Source organism: Ceratotherium simum, chromosome 14 (assembly GCF_057802395.1).
Source record: "Ceratotherium simum simum isolate JZ-2026a chromosome 14, ASM5780239v1, whole genome shotgun sequence".
NCBI classification, from domain to species: domain Eukaryota; kingdom Metazoa; phylum Chordata; class Mammalia; order Perissodactyla; family Rhinocerotidae; genus Ceratotherium; species Ceratotherium simum.
In genome coordinates, this window is record NC_141913.1 from 19,258,834 (window position 1) to 19,277,209 (window position 18,376).

Here is an 18,376-nt window from a genome sequence, read left to right on the forward strand (position 1 = left end):
TGTATTTCACTGAGTACATAAAACAATGGCTTAAATGAATTGCCTGAGGATTCCAGGTGTCCACTGCAGTTTCCAGGGCCAGGCCTATAACTTTTTACTGAGGTTTTAATTATGCTGGTGCTCTAATGGGAAGACCCATTAGAGTTAGTATAACCACAAGGTTGAGCAGAAAGAAATGAAGACATAGGTGATGTTAAGAATGACAACAAGTTCACTGAAGTTAGGGATGTGATTGGTACACCACCATCAGTGTAGTCTATTCTTGCATCCCTTGACATTCTTCTTCTATGGTGATGAGAAGATCCACAATGATTCTCTCTGTCGCTCACTGGACACGGCTGCCATGCTAAGGGTTTCAATGGTGAAGAGAGCAAGAACAAATACATATTTTTGTACTGTTGTTCTCAACGCAACTCCAGTACTGGGGCTTTGTGCAACATTCAAAGCAGCTCAAGTAGAAAAGAAAAAGTTCAAACCAGTCACCAGATCCAAAATTAGCATTTTATTCAGAACGCTGGGGTCAGAGGTGTATCATTTATATTCTGGTACACAATACAGAGGCAAAGCTGTTGTCAGAAGTCTCTCCAGTTTGAAAGCTTTTTTTTCCCATTTTTTTTTTAAAACACACACTTAGTAGTGCCACCAGTGTCAGGCCACCCCTTTCTTTTCTTTCCTTTTTTTTTTTTTTTTTGGTACAAATTATGTAAAACATTTGTGCTAAGAACTTTTCTCCCTCCCCAAACAAAAAAGAAAATAAAAAATAAAAAAAAAATTAAAAAATTAAAAATTGAGTATTCTAACTACAGCTCAACAATTGAATCAAATGTCACCTTGTTTTGTAAATACTTTATCCATAACGAAAGATATAAACATGCAAAAAACCTGAATCCATAGTCCAAATAATACATACACATGTTCTGAAGTTTCTGCACTTCTCCATAGACTATGCCAATAAAACATTATGTACACATACCATTTTTACAGTGAAGTGGAAAAAATACAGTAAATAAAAAAAGTGTACATGGATTAAGACCAAAATGTGTCTAACATTCTAGTTTATGAAAAAATTCGATTTTGCTACAAATTGGTGATATGAAAACTCCCTTTATTTGCAACCAGCTGCATAAGTTTTAAGATTTTAGTGAAAAAAAAAATCTAAAGTCTAAAACTAGAAGTAATGTACATTTTCCCAATCTCATGGTCTTATCCCCCAAGATAATAAAATCGCTCCATGAGTTTTTGTTTGTTTGTTTAATTCCGTATTTTAATAAAAGCAAATGCAATGTAACAAAAGTGTGTTGAAGCGTATCATGGTTTAACTTACTGCTCCCACCACAAAATATTTTGTCTTTTACTTATCGTTTCAGAAATCAGTACCATTAAAGCCTTAAACATAAAACTAATTCCAATCTGAAAAAGGTACAAAAAGGCACATAAAATCCCAGTGCTTCTGTACTGTAAAATTCAAGTGTAACTGAGCTCAGTGTTCTTCCAAACAGTATTGGATCACTGATATTCCCTCTGAGCCCAAAATGGTTTGCAGCCTATGCCAAAGCCTCCAGCAAGCACTGTGCTAGTAGACTACAAAGTTAAAGCCTAGCTTCTGAATGCTTTTTGGGAATATCAGTTGAAATTGTTTGTACTTGTCCAAAAACCAAGTTCACCCTGAAGTTCAGTCGTCACCTCCACCGTACATGTCAGCGAGTTTCTTGAAGCGTGGCCCCCAGTCGTTCAGGTAGTCATAGTCCTGCTCGCCACCACTACTGGAGGAATTCAGGGAGCTCAAGGACCCAGCGGTGGAGCCACTGCCTTCATAGTCAAAGACTAAGAGGGAGTCATACGGTGGAGCTGTGGGATCATTGTCAGCAGCTTTAAGGCCCTACAATTTGGAAAGATAAAGAAAGAATGAAGAGACGGTTACAATTTGCAAATCCACAAGCAGATCCTAGCGGTTCCATGGCATCAAACACTTGTTTGTAAGTTTCCATTTGCAGACGACAACATTTTCAACCCTCGGAAATTGGGGTTACCGCCGTGTTTGAAAGTTAGACAAAAACTCACTTTTGTCTTTCCTCTGCAAAGAAAGAATCCTAAGGAGTCTAGCTCCGTGAGGCCAAGGCATTCAACGGGAGGGGGTTAACTGGAGGATGTGTTTGATAGGTGGCAGAAATGAATGGCCAACTGCTTGAAGCCGAGAAGGGAGGATCTTAATGAAGTCCGCTAATGCATCTGTATAGTAGTGCACTGGGTAAGACCACTTTTGAGTGAGTAATTAATGGTGGAATGAGTTACATAGAGTAACACAGAGGGCTATGAAATCATGTGATATGTGGACCCTAATCTATCCAGAGTCAGAGTCAAAGGATTTTGACAGTGATAGGTTTAACAGGAATTATAGCCAAGGCCAAGAGAGGGGCATACAAATGAGTGCCATATGGTCCTTGTACTCTACAAGCTTACAACCTAGCATAATAGGCATTACTATAATATGAAACAAATCGCAACAAAACTACAAAGTCTAGACAAAAGTCATCACGATACTGAAAAAAAAATCAGACTAGCACTGAGAGCTAGGAGTTCAAGGAGGAAGTGGCACTGTATTCGACCTAATTTTGGAACGATATCAAAGGAAAAATGAAGGCAGGCCAGATGTGATTAAAATTTAAGGAAAATTACTCATTAAATCATTTGTGTTCTTAACAGAACACAAAATGTGAAATTAATTGATAAACTGTGACTTCTAGATCCAATAGGCACTAGAAGAGTCATGATCCCATATCTACACATTTGTAGCATAAATATGGGGGGGGGTGGGAATCCTGCCAATCAAAAATAACATGTACATATGTGGCTCTTAAAAAGAATTTAAAAAATAATAACCAATGAAATTATTAACTTATAAACTTAATTCAACTCTTAAAAAGCAAAAAGATGCTTTTTAATATATAATTCATGTATCTGCAGCCAATTCATAATTACGCTCTACAAAACTTTTAAGGATTCAATATTAGGTCCTTTTGGTATTTTCTCTATTTTTTTTCCCAGTTCCATTTTAGTACTCCAAGGTATACCAACATCAGTCTCCAAACAATCATTCTCTTTTTCCACAACTCTGCTTTTTAAATGCTTGTGGGCTTATGGTGGCCTCACTTAGCCAAGATGTCATGGACATTCCTACTTTAGATCAATCCTTCCAATCCACATGCATTTTATGAGTACGTATATGTGAGTCAGTATGTGTTCATCTATTTATTCTTTCAAGTTTACAGAGGAGGAAGAGGGAAAAAGAGCATGAAAATGAAGGTAAGAGTCGGTATGTGTAGTGGTTAAGAGATCAGACTCTGGGTTGAGACTCAGCTCTACACAGTATTAGCTGTGGGACCTGGTTCTATAAGTTCTATAGAGTTCTATAAGCTTCATTCTAAAAGCTTCGTTTCCTCATCCTCATTGTTGTAATAACAACAATAAGATCATTACAAAGACCAAATGGAATAAAGGGACCCAAGGGCTCATCACAGTGTCTGGCACCTGTTAGAGCTCAATGAATATTAGTTAAAAAAAAAAGACCTTTTAAAGTTTAGAGAAAAATTTCGTGCTTTGGAATTTGAAAAAAGAAAAATAAATGTAAGACAAAAGAGAAAAGTACACACTACCAGTTTTCCCATCCTCATGTCTCTCTTACCAACAATCCTACTCATTTAATTAAACACCACTTTTCCTCACATCAGGTTATACTATTCATAACCCAGAAATGCCTATTAAAATAAAACAAAGCCAGTGTTCAGCAAACTACTTCAATATATAAAACATAAATAATTTTAGATAAGATTTTCTTTATCATATTTATAGAATAAGCTACAGGGCAATTCTGTTCAGACTGAGACTCACAAACTACAATTTCTCAAAATTCATAGTTCCCTTCTGTGGTAGATTGTATTACTGTCCTCATGATTCACCATCCTTTCCCCATCAGTGGATCAGACGCCCACATCACCACAAGAACCTCCCTGTAGACAGAGTTTACTTCCCCAACCCACTGTCAGGCTGGGCTCTGGGAATGGCATTGACCATGAAATGTAAGCGGCAGAGAACAGGAGACTCTTGAACAGTTTTATCTAATGTGTTTTCACCAGCTCCCTTTCCTTCTCCCCTCTGCCAGGAGAGTGGCCTGCCCAGATGGGAGTTTTCCTTCTGCCTGGATCCTGAAATACAGAAGACATGTGGATGAGGAACCAAGCCACTGCCGGCCTACAGTTAACATATAACTTGAGCAAGAAGTGAACCTTTGTTAGTGTAAGCCAACAGTACTTTGGAGTCATTGGTTCCATAGCCTTAGCTAGCAAAAGCCAAAGAAGGCACCTTCATTCATTTAGTTTGCATTTATTTATTCAATTCAAGACATATTTGTTGAGTATCTATATTGTAATGTATTCTGCCTAGTGTGGGCACACAGCTATGAACAAACAAGATCTAATGCCTGCCCTTGTGGAGTTTATATTCAAATGTCAGCATGTGCCCCTCTTTCCTTTTCCCTACAAAATCTAGCAACTGCAGATTTAAGCAGTAGGTGATTCCTTTAGTTCACCACTGTCTAACTTGGGTCCACACAAGAACTGGACCCAAGAAAGATCTGAAGGAAAATCAAGAAAAATCAAGGAAACTCCTGATAAGGAGAGTGGGCCTCTGAAGACAACCATTAAGTTTTCATTATGACCTTAAGTAAAAATGCTTTATAATACAGACAACAGAGACAATGGCCAAGGTCACTGTGTTGAGGTCATCTGTTTCGGTACAATTCAAATTTTTTTTTTTGAGGAAGATAGATTGGCCTTGAGCTAACATCTGTTGCCAATCTTCTTCCTTTTTTCTTTTTTTCTCCCCAAAGCCCCAGTAGATAGTTGTATGTCATAGTTGTACATCCTTCTAGTCGCTCTGTGTGGGACACCACCTCAGCATGGCCTGATGAGCAGTGCGCAGGTCCACATCCAGGATCAGAACAGGCGAACCCCAGGCCGCTGAAGCGAAGTGCACAAACTTAACTGCTTCGCCACCAGGCCGGCCCCAGCACAATTCAAATTTTAAGTGGAAACACATGCAGACTCTGCCCAATCCTTATAGTGTCAGCACCAAACTGGAAATATGGAAAAGTTAAGATGAAAATTAGCTCTAAAGAGTCAATGGCAGGTATCAAATATGTCTGGATTCAGCGGCGAGGAAAGCAATGACCTGTGTTTACCATGACTTGGGAATAAATGCTAGAAGCCGTCTGGTCTTCACTGGTGTGTTAAAGGACTCAAGACTCTTCTTCATCAAATGTCCCCTAATTCAATTCCTTAAAATAAATATAACACTGGTGGTAATCTAGTCCTATACTTACTGTTGAGATTCTTAAGAAATATTCGTTTCTTTTTAATTTTTTTAGCTCTTGCCTTGGCTTTCTGATCATCCTGGTAGTTTCTGAATCTATGTTTTCTTCATTTCTTTTTTAAAAAAGAGCTTAAGGCCATAAAATCCATTAGAGATCACTGTGTTATGCTAGAGCAGTGCACACTGTCTCAGGTTTTAACAATTACAAAAGGGCAAAAACCACTGAACTTTTCAAGAATTCTTAGGCAAGCTATCTTTCTAGGTTGAAGGTTAAGTACTTTACGTTCCCTCTACTTGGATAGCACTGATTTTTATCCAAGAATAAAATACGACTCTCTGGAAGAGGCATTACATAAATTCTGAGTACTAATTTGGTAATCCTAAAAAGATCATAGTCAAGTCCTGAGAAAGTGACAGTGACAGGCACTCAACCAGAATGAATGCAGAAATTCAGTGGGCTACAAAACCTTCTGGTCCTCCCTTACGGGATCCCTTTATTCTTAAGTGTGGACACCATTTCACATGATGTGTAATGTGATGTGTAATGTACTGTTACCAAATTTACACACTCACTGCATGTGTTTTTCTTTCTTTATCTAACTTTGACTAAATCTAGACAAGTATGTGCTTGTTTCACATTTCCTGCAGAGGCAGATCTTGAACTCTGGATAAATCTGAACTATTGTCTATAGTTTGAGGCACCTCTGCAAAAACGAAAAAGCTGTGTCTCTGGCTGAATTCTTGCTGAGACTGTATTTATAGACTTCTGATCCTATGCTTTACGGGTGGAGACAGGCTTTTACAGGGACTATAAAAACCCAGATTCTTTAGTGAGGGAACACAGGAGGTATACAAGAGGAAAGAGGTCCTATTGATTCCCTGACATTCTGTCTTCTGTTGTCTCAGTGCCACGGCCTTAGTTCAGGTCCTCATTAGATCCTGCCTGGACCACAGCAAAAGCCTCTCGAACTGGTCTTCCTGCCCCCAGCACTATTCCTGCTTCTCTCCTACAAACTATTATTGGTTTCTCCCTCAGATGTTATTTGAGGTCACTCTCCCAAGTAAAACTCTCTGATTGCTCTCTGTCACGTATAGCAGTGTTTCCCAAATAAGGGAGGAGTTCCCGGGGGTAGGCAAGATGATTTTTAATTGGCGCAGGGCCACTTTAAAGCAATTTCCTTTACTAAAAAAATTAAGTTAAAAACTGATTAAAAGTTTCAGTAAATAATAGAAGAAGTGTGCAGACATGGAAAAAACTAGAAGGTGTTACTCACATGTCCGATGTTTGGGTAACCTATAGGATAAAGTCAAAACTCTTTAGAGAGCATTCGGTGAACCTGCACTGTTCGCCCACCTTTTCTGTTTCAGCTATTCTCAACTCCAGCAACCACAACTGAATTATGCACCAAATTACGCACCCAAATTCCCCCAAACCTAAAAATGTCATGTTCTTGTGTATCTCTATGTTATTCGCATATTCATTTCCTGCTAGCTGAAATATTTTTGTTTGAAATGTCCCCTCTCATATGTTTTCATCTGATTAATATCCATCCATCCATCCATCCATCCATTGTTTAAAGCCCATTAAAAATGTCACTTCTGCTGCAGGGTTTTTCCTCCCAACCACAACCGGGAGTAATTCCTGTGGTCTCTCTGGTCCCCTTTATTTTTATTGCCATGTTTGGGTTGCGCTAGATTATGACGGCCCTTCCTGTAGAGGCTGTCTGTATTCATTTCATCTCCTGCTCTCCAACACAGGGCCTGACATCCAACAGGCATTCTAGAAGCTAACCTTGTACTGCTGTCCTAAGCTTAGTTTTTCACCTCAGCATCTTGTTCATATTTATATCTACTCCTTTCAGAAGAACCCAGGATTTAGGTTTAAAATATATGTGGACATAAAAGTATACCATGTTTATATTACAGTGGCTTTCTGTGATATCACTTATCAATGCCAACATTACTATCTCCCTTTCTGGGAATTTCATTTTACTCAAAGCGATTTGTTTGGAAGGAGAGGTTTTTATTTGTTTTATTTATAATCAGAAGAAAGTAGAAAGTTTTTACTCCTGAAAAGAGACGTATAATAATAATTAATATCATACTGATAATAATTAAGAGATTAGTTTACTATGTGACAGGCACTATACCAAACACTTTACATGGATTATACTATTCAGTCCTCACTGCAATCTTCAAAGGAGGTTCTATTAGTATCCCCATTTTATAAATAAGAAAACTGGAAATCCAAGGACCTTCACCTTGTACATGGTAACAGAGCTATTAAGTGAGGCAGCTGGATTTGAACATAAACCCTCAACTTCTATAAGAGTGGATAGAGATATTTTAAAGAGGACAAATTTAATGAATAGGAGAAAAAAGCCAAAAGTTTTAAAATTTAGTAGTCTTAAGCAACTTATCCTAGAAGCACCTTCCATAAGTTTTTAAATGATATTAATCAAAAGTTGGTCTTTTAATAGAAGTATGCCCTTGGTTTTCATATTTCTGAGATAAAGAAATATACAAGATTAGTAGAGTTATTGGAGGTATGCTAATATCTACGGTCGGGCTGAGATTAAATGAATTTGTTTCAACTCTTTACCCTCTAAAGGTCATGTTTAAACACCTCAAAACAGAATGAAATTCTGTAGCTGAAATTCAAAAATGTTTGATTTATTTTACTCTACCTACACCAGACTGGAAATAAGTTATCATCTTTGAGATTCAAGGCAACATTTATTCATTATTTAAATAAACAAACTAGAAAATGTTCTTATGAGCTTACCTATTCCGTACATCTATAAAAACACCCCAATTATAATCATCACTACATTATTCTTCCTTTGGAACATTTGGTTCTGTGCTAAATCAAATAAGACCTGGAGAGAAAGAAATCTGTTTGCATTTTTAAATGTATTTATAAAATATGCTTGAGTTATTTCTAGGTGTCTTCAACTGTTTTACAACTTTATATGTATTTACTTTCACCTGTCCAGTTATAGAAAGATATTGAACAAATCTTAATGGGTGTCTTAGATGGAAGAATCTATATAGTGTGTTTCAATGTATCTCTGACATTGACAGAGATACAATTTTGACAGTTTCACGCCCCTGAATTTTCCCACAGAACTGACCACCCCATCCCTGGACCTTCTTTTTAGCTATTTTCTGTGACACCTTAACTTCCTTAGCCTTTCTTCCTGTGTCCAAATGTAGGGCATTACTGGGTGTAGATTTTTGGTCTCCCTTCTCTTCCACATTTCTTTATCCTACAATCCCATTCAATGTCATGGATTCAGTAGCTATTTGGGGAACGATTTCCAAACGTGATCCTTTCGTCCGTTCACGTACTTACCAAACCAATGTGCCCCATACCGTCCCTCAGGGATAGACATCTCTTCCCCTGGACCCTGGGGGTGCTCAGAGGGGAGGCAGAAGGGAACTTTAGGACAGGATTTGTAAAGGGAGGCAAGTTCCGGGTACGATGGGATGCCACTGGATGGCGCCTGCCCCATACTCTGTGTGCCTGATCCTTTTTGGCTGGTAAAGACTTAATGAAGGAACTAACATCTAGAAAAAGGGGAAAGGGCATTCCAGGCAGCAGGAACAGCATAGGAACAGGCACTAGCATGGAATTACAAGCTTAGCCTGAGAACTACAAGTAGAGGTCTCTGTCGCTGGCCGGTAAGATGCAGGTTGAGGGGGGGGCCTGAGATGAAACTGTAATGCCAAGTAAGAACCAGACCCAAGGGGCCTCCTATGCCCAGCAAAGTAAGGCTTCAGATACCAGAATGTTTGCCTGGTATACAGACTGTGCTAGCACACACAAAGAGAATCTAGGTTTAATTTATTTTCTTATCTACGTATTACTAGCATAGTTATGTACACACAATTGACATTCAATAGCTATTTGCTGAATGAATGATCCTAAACCAAGCTCAAGATAATTTCAAAATGAGCCATGTTTAACAAATGCAGACAATCCTCAAATTATGAATTGATTGTATTCTGCAAGTTAATTTGCAAATCAGTTGTTTGGCACAGTTTTTCATGTAACTATTGACATGTTTGCTATGGTCTTGAGCCACTTTTTAGGCTGTGTATTTGGGCACTGTTTTAGGGAAAGGAAATTCCAAATGGAAATTCCTACTATAACTCTTTCTACTGTGGCATTAGAAGGGCTGGGTAATGGAACCTTATTAACTAGATACACTCCTCCATACTGAAGAAAATCCAGCCCCTGTAAAAAGGATGAATGAACACACATATAGATACAAACACATACACACAAACACAAAGCACATATTAAAATACAACTTAGAACAACCAATATCCTCCTTTTCTGAATGTAATCAGCATCAGTGGAGTGAAAGGCTCCAGACTTGGGCCCCAGTGAATCCCCATCAACTGAAAATTGGGTGGTGCTCATAGCTTCATGCCCTACACACCTGACACAGTACCTGATTTCCTTAAAACAACAAAATCCAAGAGCTAGGCAACATAATAGATGCTTAGGTTACACAAAAATGAACAAGAAATAGTCCTTGTCCTGGAGAGAACATACCTACTCACATGGGAGAGAGAAATATTGACAGTTACACCCCAGTGGTGAAGGCTACGACAGAGGAGGCGCCCTGCTAACCCTCCCAGAGGGATCAAAGAAGGCTTCACAGAGAAGGGGATGTTTGAGCTGAATCTGAAGGCTACGTAGATGTCTCACTGATGGTCAAGAAGGTAATGAGGGCTTTGGAGAAGTTACATTATAGTCAAAACTGTGATGCTTTTGAGAAACTGCAAATGGTTCAGTGGGGCTGCAGCAAAGGAAGGGAATGTGGTGGGGGAAGAGGGCAGGAATCAGATTACAAATAGCTTTATAAATGACGCTTAGTGCTTGAACTTTATCACTGAGAAAAGAAGAGTGTCATGGATGGGATGGAATCCCACAGAATACTGACACTTTAGGGATGGGCAGAAATATTCAGTTAAGCATTTGCTGAATTACACTGAAGCTAGAATTCTTGCTTTAAAAAAGTCTAGTTCCTACACCTACATTCAAAAGATTTGCTATATCTTGAAAACAGACAACTACAGGAATAACTAAACAATTCCTCATGACGACACAAGCTAAATTAGAAGTAAAATCATCAGGCAATCTTACATACTCAAAAAGATCTAGTCATATATATAAATTCCTGCAAATTCTCCTACCAGGCCATTAAATTGTATATTTAATACTTATTATCTATTTAATAGAAGTGAATACATATGTTCAGAAACCAACATGTATTTTAGGAATAGATGGTAATGAATATTTGTAAAGATGGGTAAATAATCTAACTTTGTTTCAAAATTTTTTCTACAAAAGTTGATTCTGACTCCGAACAACCCTGTTTACAACAGAGGCAACGCTGCCCCGTCTTTTTGCCCCATCCTCTCACGAACTTGGGCCAGGGCGGTGAGAGTCCCAAATCTTAACCACTAGACCATCAAGGCTGGCTGCCTACAAACTATATGAGCACCTAAAAACCTAAGGTATATTGATTATGTATACATAATATACAACTATTTCAAGGAAGCCTAGGAAATAAGAGTCTTATCAGCACACAACTGAAGGCAATATATAGGACAGAAGCATTCCACTCTGTAATGCACTGAGCCCAATTCTGATATTGGAGACACTGAGCAGGAGGATATGGCCAGAGGACGAGTCTTGTCACATATTCATAATCAATATCAATACGTATACATACAATAAAAATTCAAAAGGAGAACTGCAGTGAAACATGATCAAAAACAGCAGCATAAATTATTTTACTTCAAAACTTAAGTATTAAATGTGGCAGAACTCTTGGTCAGTAATGATATAAAAGAATGCCATAATAATTTTGACAGTGAAAATCGTATCTGTTATATTCAACAGAGAATTAGCTGCCTCTTACAGAAGCTCTTAAAACTCCTCAACTAGACAAGTATTTAAATCACTTACACAATATTTAATTTAGCCACTCTTCCTACTAATCTCATTTGATGGAACCCTCTAGTCATTGGGTAGGCACTGAATTCTCACCATTCATGGGACTTAAAGGGTACAGGGTGGGGAAAATGAAAGTGAACTATGATTACATTCATCAGTGCTAATAAATGAAATTAGAATACGCTATAATATTGTTAGTCTGTTTGTGACTTGTAATCTAGGGAAAAAAATCCTTTTGGAGATAGTGTGACTAATACTGATAATGTATATGAATGTCATTTACAAATGTAGAGTATGAATTGATAGATCTCTTTTTGGTCGATCAAAGCAATTAAATCTGTTCTCTATTATTGAAGCCATATTTGCTTTCACACAAAGATGAACTTAAGAAAAACAAGTGTGTTTTAATGCACTACACAGCTGTATTCCAAGCAATTTGTGGTCTACACAGAGCTAACCACTAGCATAAAATAAACGCCTTGATAAAGAAAGTGAGCCTCTCTTCGCACCTCATTAATGAAGTCTCCGATGTCCCCAGGGTGTGGGGCTGCAGATCGGACCGGGTACTGGGGCTCTGCATGAATGGGTCTCTCATCCAGCCGTCGGATTCCTACAGGCTTGATGGCATCAGGTTCCACGGTATCAGGCTGCTGGAGCTGGCTCAAGTCATAGTCCTGCAAAAGACAAAATCAAAAACCCATGGTAGATGGGCATAAAGATGGAAAATTACCGCTTTTGCTTTTAAACACATCCCCAGAATGCATAGAAATGAGTGAAATTTAACATAATGGAAAAGTTGCCACTCTGAGTTTTTCCTGTTATGATTAAATATTTCTTTCACACAGCTCTTTCTTCTGTGTTTTTCATTTCTACAGTCTGTGCTCCATCTGCTTTACTATGTTCTTCATCAGTTTCCAATGGAAAACAGCAATGAGACGAGGTCCCACTATAACATGACTGAAAAACTGACTGGAAAATATAGTTGTATCATAGAAGCAAAGGTGCTAACTTAATGGGGTTCAGGACACACTACCCTAAAATATGGCACCTTGGCATATTAAATATCTTAAGTCAAAGAAATTAAAAAAAAACAAACCAGCAGAAGCAGGAAGGTCACTGACTGCTACTCCCCCTTGCCTTTCCTTCCTAAAACACATTACACAGCTCCCATGTGAAAGGTCCCCTCCTTGTACCAGGAGAAGGAAAGACATTCTTATCACAAGAGACAGGGAATTTGGGACCAAGAGCTCTGCACAAACGTTGTCACACTAACCCCTATCTTCCTAGTCACTTCTTCACCATTTACTACCTCTACCTCAAACCCTTGGTCTTGTCAATTCTTTACAAATTTATTGTTTCTTTATCTAGAAAGCATAAAAACTTCCTGCTCTGGTCACTTTGGGTCTTCATTCTCTTGTGAAGGCTCCCATGTACATGTGAAAGTTCAATAAAATGTCTACGCCTTTCTCCTGTTAATCTGTCCTTGTTAGTTTAATTTTCAGACCCAGCCAGGGGCCCTAAGGGGGTGGAGGAAAACTTTCCTCCACTACAATGTCTTTCATACTAAAAAAAAAAAAAAAAAATGATGTAGATTCCTTTTCCCTTTCCCTAAAGGAAGGCATTAGTTCATCCAGTTTTTGACGCCACTCTTCAATCCTCCCTTCCTCCCTGCAGTGGTCTAGAGTCTGAAAACATTTTTAAAGGGTTACTGAAAATGACAATAACAACAAAGAAGAAGAATATGCCATGGAGACTATATGGGGCCCACAAACTCTTTCTAGCTGGTCCTTTACAGAAAAAGTTTTTCAACTCTGGCCAAGCAGTGCTAGGCCATGGAGAGTGGTTTCCCTTCCAATGCAGCCCTGTGGGAATGTCTTGGGAAAACAGCCTGTCCACTCTCAGACGGGCAGAGCAGAACTTGTGAAGAAGGACGTTCTGGGCATAGGTTGGGCCCTCAGAACTATTTTCAGCTTTAACATCAGCCAGCTAGACAGGAATGTATAAAGAAACCAACTGTAGTGTGGACATGCACCAGAATTTTAGGTTTAGGCAAATACTTTGTAGTTTTCAAAACCCTAAATTCCAGTGATATATAATGTCACATCCCCAGCTTAACCAAAAATCTCTAATTTAATGTTGATATTTACAGAAAGTACAGATTTCCTGGTACTCTTTATAGTTCAGGCTTCATCTCTTTGTCTAAAACCAGCTTATAACAATTTGTAGTATTTCTATAGTGGTTTTGATTTATTCAACGCTTGAATATTTACCACGTTCTGGCAATGTTCGAAGTGCTTTACATATGTTCGCTCCTTGAATCCTCTGAACAACACTGTGTGATATCAAGTTTTATTATTCCCATTTTAAGAGCTGAGGAAAGTGAGTCTCAAATAACTGAAGTAATTAGTCCATGGTCCCAGATCTACTAAGACACGGAGACAGACCCTGACTCCACATGCATTAGACTTCAAAGCCACACTCTCTATACAGTCATCTAGGAGAGTGAGTCAAGGCCGAGCTACAAGGTTGGATTTAGAGAGTAACAAACCAGATAGATGAGTGTGGAGGGACAGGAATGTGAGGAATGATTAAAACAACAAAAGAGACAAAGGAGAGAAAGGTCACTGACCTTCATACCCACTAAGCACCAGGCACTACACCAGCCTCTTGATAAGCGTCTTCTCACTAATACTCTAACAAACCCATGGAGAATGTTTTACCATCATCTTTTTAGAAGAAACAGACTCAGAGAGGTTGGTTGAGTAACTTGCCCAAGGTCACACAGCTGGCACGTGGTGTGAAGATGGGAATCAAAACCAGGTGTGTCTGACTTCAAACCGTTGACCTGAAAGTTAACTCTATGCTCCTTGAGACACCCTCATCCTGACAACACTCCCCTAAACAACTCCTTACCAAGAGATTCGACTAACGTAACTGGTGAAGGCACTGAGGGAAAGCTCCTCCTCCTCCGAGTGTACAGGTGATACGGGAGGTGAGGCAGGCACAAGAGGAGGAGCACAAGCCAGTGTGGGGTGTAACCTTGGTAAACTGCAAAGTAGAAAATGCTCAGAGAGGGAAAGCTAGCGTTAGGTTTGAACCTTGAACAGTACATGGGCCAGGGAGAAAGGATGGTTCTGGAAGAATCAACAGCATGAGGAAAGGCCTGAGAATGCTGTTGCCTCTTCTCAGGATAGATTATTTCAGAGCACGCGTACAAAACTTGAGTGAAAATATCTTGATCTTGCACAAATGTGTTCCATTTTAAATTTTATAGAATTTATGAGTTATTTAGAGACTATCTTAAAGCAAAGGCATACAATGATATAACAGAAGTGAAAGCCTTTGAAAGGCTAAAATGTTATACGAAATAAAAAGAGGGATTTATTTAGAGAGTTTTGGATGCTTACACACTAAGAAGCACGTTTTTCCAGACCATGTGTAATTGCCTAACCAGCAAGCTTACTAGAATGGGGTAAACCATGAGTAAGTGTGCCTTCTGACCCTCATTGAAGCTTTTTGCAGAAAGGGGAAAACAGATTGTAAGTATACTGATGACAGTTAATAAATATTTTTATGCTGAGGGTATACAATGCTTTATTAGAAGTCTGAATTACGTGAAATTAAGTAATTGAATCTTATATTTAAGGACTGTCTTTAACCTGGTGACATACTCCTCAATAGTCCTCAGTATATTATATTATAATTCTGTGTAAGTATACAGAAGAATTTCTTTGTCATAACTAGAGCAATAGAGGCAGGAGAGCCTTGCTCTCACTATGCCTTAACTGGAAAGAGCCCATCCACCCTGATTTCTTATATAGCTCCCACTATAACCACAGGTGACAAACACAAATCCATTTTGATTGGCCAGCAGTATTTCAAAAATTTTCTAATAAGTTGTCAACGTTTAGATATAGAGATATTTCACCTGAAAATAGGAAGATCTGACAAAACAGAGCTTAAATTCTGACATAACAATTTGCTACAGCTGATAGCAGCTGTCCCCTCTGGAATAGGAGAGCATCTCCATGAAGCCAGCTTCACTTATTAGTGTATACATATAATAGCATATTAATTTATAGGTTTTTATCTTTCTTTTGATAGCCTTTTTCTACTACCTTAAGAACCAGTGAGCAACAATAGTCTTAAAATGTCTGTGGGCCTGCTCAGTCCTTTCCACTATCAATATGTCAGGCCCATAGAAAGTGCTCATTAAAAAATGTGTTGAATTAAGTCTCAGCGATGATATTCATGCCAGATGTTCAAAAGAGCAACCAATTCAAGAAACGTGCCTTGGGTCACATTACACTCCATAGCAGTAATTCACAAGGAGGAGGGAGAGAAAGACCCTCGGTCCTATCGCTGAGACTCACTGCCATGGCAAGTGCCCCCATAATGATGGAAACATGTCATGTTCCTCAGTTATGCTGCTATCAAAAAAGAAGCAGAAGACCACTGATCTACAGGAAGCTAGAAACTGGGTTAAAACATGGCTTAAAGTTTCTCTGGGATGGTTTCTCCAGTCTATTGCAAATACGGGATATAAAAATCTGAAGTGTCCTCAGGTCACAGGGATGGGCTTTTCTGTCCACATCCATCTGTGTTATATGGCAGAGGTCCTGACCTGAGGGCCCAATTGTAAGCCTTTTGATAAAGGGTCACTCCATGTGAACCTTCTAAATTATACATCTTTACAATCCCATAATGCTTTACGTAAACACACAAATTACAACATGTAGGATGAGAATTATAAAGAGAATTACAGAGACCGAAAACATTCTCAAGGTCCTTGGGTTCATGGCCTTACTTCTGAAGATTATAAAGAAACAATCCAAGAAGAAGTCTTTATTTGGTTCTTAAAACCCTCTAGAGAAAAAGTGGATCTGAAACTTCTCTTACAATTGTCAACCTTCACAATGTTAACGTCCCAAAGAAATCTAATTTTCAAATGAAGGCCAAGGAAAATCCTGTTTTAACTAATGTTTGGAACATGTGCTATTTGGCAATGACCATTGGAAGTAGGGTTTTTAGATATTAACATTGCAAGTAAGGGAAAATACTTTTTGTTTGTCTATGATTTAAAATGTCTTAAGGGTGATACAATTCTGGGACAGTTAGTAAGTTAGCAGCTAAAACTCTGGTTTTGGCTTTTCTTGTTTAAGTCCACTAAGTTGCAATGATTTATAATTGGTTCAGAAAATAATATCACGAATCTACCTTAAATAAAATAAAATACTGCATCAGTATAAATTGAAATTCTGGAATCCCAGGCAAAAATATCAGAAAGCTATATTGCTGGTAGAATCTACAGAATTGTGCAACTAAGTCTCTTTTAGAGAGTTATGAAAACATTCATTTACTGTTTCACAAGGATTTCAGGAGTGCCATGGGGTGTCCGATGCCATTTTCAACTCTGAGAGTGTGAAAGAAGGAGACTGACTTATTATTTGGTGCCTGTCACCTGTTAGAAATTACACTAGGTGTTTTCTCATGTGATATCTCACATATTCCAAGCAAAAATCATTCCAAGTGGGTGTTGTTCCATTTCACTGATTACTGCAGCTCAGAGAGGTTAATGATTTGTCCAAGGTCACGGCCTCAGTTAAGCAGTGTGGAAGGTACAACAGAGGCCAACCAGGGGGAGTGAAATAAAAAGCAAAAAGCTGCATCTCCTTGCCAGGGCCAGAGAAGAAACGTACCAAACAGTCTGCTGAGGGGGGAAACACGAGAGGTTTTAAGTGCTGGAAGGGGAGTTCAAGGTGGTTATGCTAATTATGCACTGGGATCTAGTACTCTAGTCTGTGCACGGTTGGTTAAAACAAGCCTCATTGATTTTTAGTCAAGAAGGAATCTTCACGTAGGTCCAACAAGGTTCTGGCACACTGGGAGGGGGAGGTACTCAAAGTTCATGGTCTTTATCAGCCTTCACTGGTGAGAACCAGTGATGAAACACAACAGCCAGTTTTGCTATCTCCTGAGCCAGGGCTGGTACAAGTGGAAAATTCTCCTTTTATAGTAGCAAAGGCAAGCAACTTTAAAATGCCCCTCTAGATAAGGTAAACATTTTTTATGTCTCAAGACTGAGTGACTGAGAGAAATAAAAATACTAACATGAAAGTAAATGGACAAAATTCTGAAGGAAAAAAAGGGTTATCTGGAAAAAAGCTGACTAGGGCACAGGCAAGAAACTCTTCAGACAGACACAAAAACAAACGGAAGGTGGAAGAAAAGAGCATTATTATCTCACCCTCTGTAGCTCCTGGCATTAAATTAATTGAATAAAATAAAGATAAGGTGTCAACACATTACCATACAGCTGCTGACAAGTAAGTCAAATACCCTTGCAAGCTTTATGTAAATTACATTACGACCTGATTTTCTTCCCCAGCGAAATACAGTTATGATGGTAACTATCTACACAGGCGAAATGAGGTGGAAAACTAAGTAGATCTTCTGAATTATTAAAGTCCCCCAAAACAAAAGATTTGCTAAAAGCTTTTCTGGTTTGAATCATAAACTTAATAGAGATGAAGTAACTTGGGGACAGACGAAGGACCTCCATTCTCTGCTTTCATATACATTTTAATCGCACTGGAGAGTCAGTTTTCCACTTCCCACAAGGGAGGTAGCTGAATCCCCATTAAGAGGGAACACATTCATTGTTTCTGCTTCCATGGTTTACTGTGAATGCTGCCCTGTCACAGCTTCTTTTAAATTTCTGTTTTCAGAATTATGAATGAGCTGAAGGTTCATTCTTTGGTGCAAAATTATGGTTTGGCTTCAGAAACTAGCACTGTTGAAATTTCACCACAATTTACTTCTCGTTGTAAAATTATGGCATTTTCTTTTGGAAAAATGCAGCAAATACAATTCAATTAGATTTGATTCAACAAATACTCTCGGAAGAGTCTCTTGGGTCATAGACTCAGTTACTGACCTCAGAGAGTTTTTGGTGTAATGTCTTTAAAAAGGACACAGTTAAAATAATGAAAATTTAATATCATATATACACTATTAAGAAAATATGGAAAGTGA

The 18,376-nt window shown here is 38.6% G+C and overlaps 1 protein-coding gene across 2 annotated transcripts in view; it reads right to left on the reverse strand.

Moving 5' to 3' along the window:
* Positions 1-482: 482 nt before the first annotated feature.
* The window catches only part of CDH2 (cadherin 2), a 210,081-nt gene continuing 192,187 nt past the window's right edge, over positions 483-18,376 (reverse strand). For both annotated transcript variants that reach the window (XM_087439098.1, XM_087439099.1), the window contains 2 exons: positions 11,851-12,015; positions 483-1,879 (listed from right to left, as the gene is read on the reverse strand). In XM_087439098.1, coding sequence (XP_087295224.1) covers positions 1,673-1,879; positions 11,851-12,015 — 372 coding nt within the window. In that variant the 3' untranslated portion in view covers positions 483-1,672. The remainder of the gene's footprint in view (positions 1,880-11,850; positions 12,016-18,376) is intronic.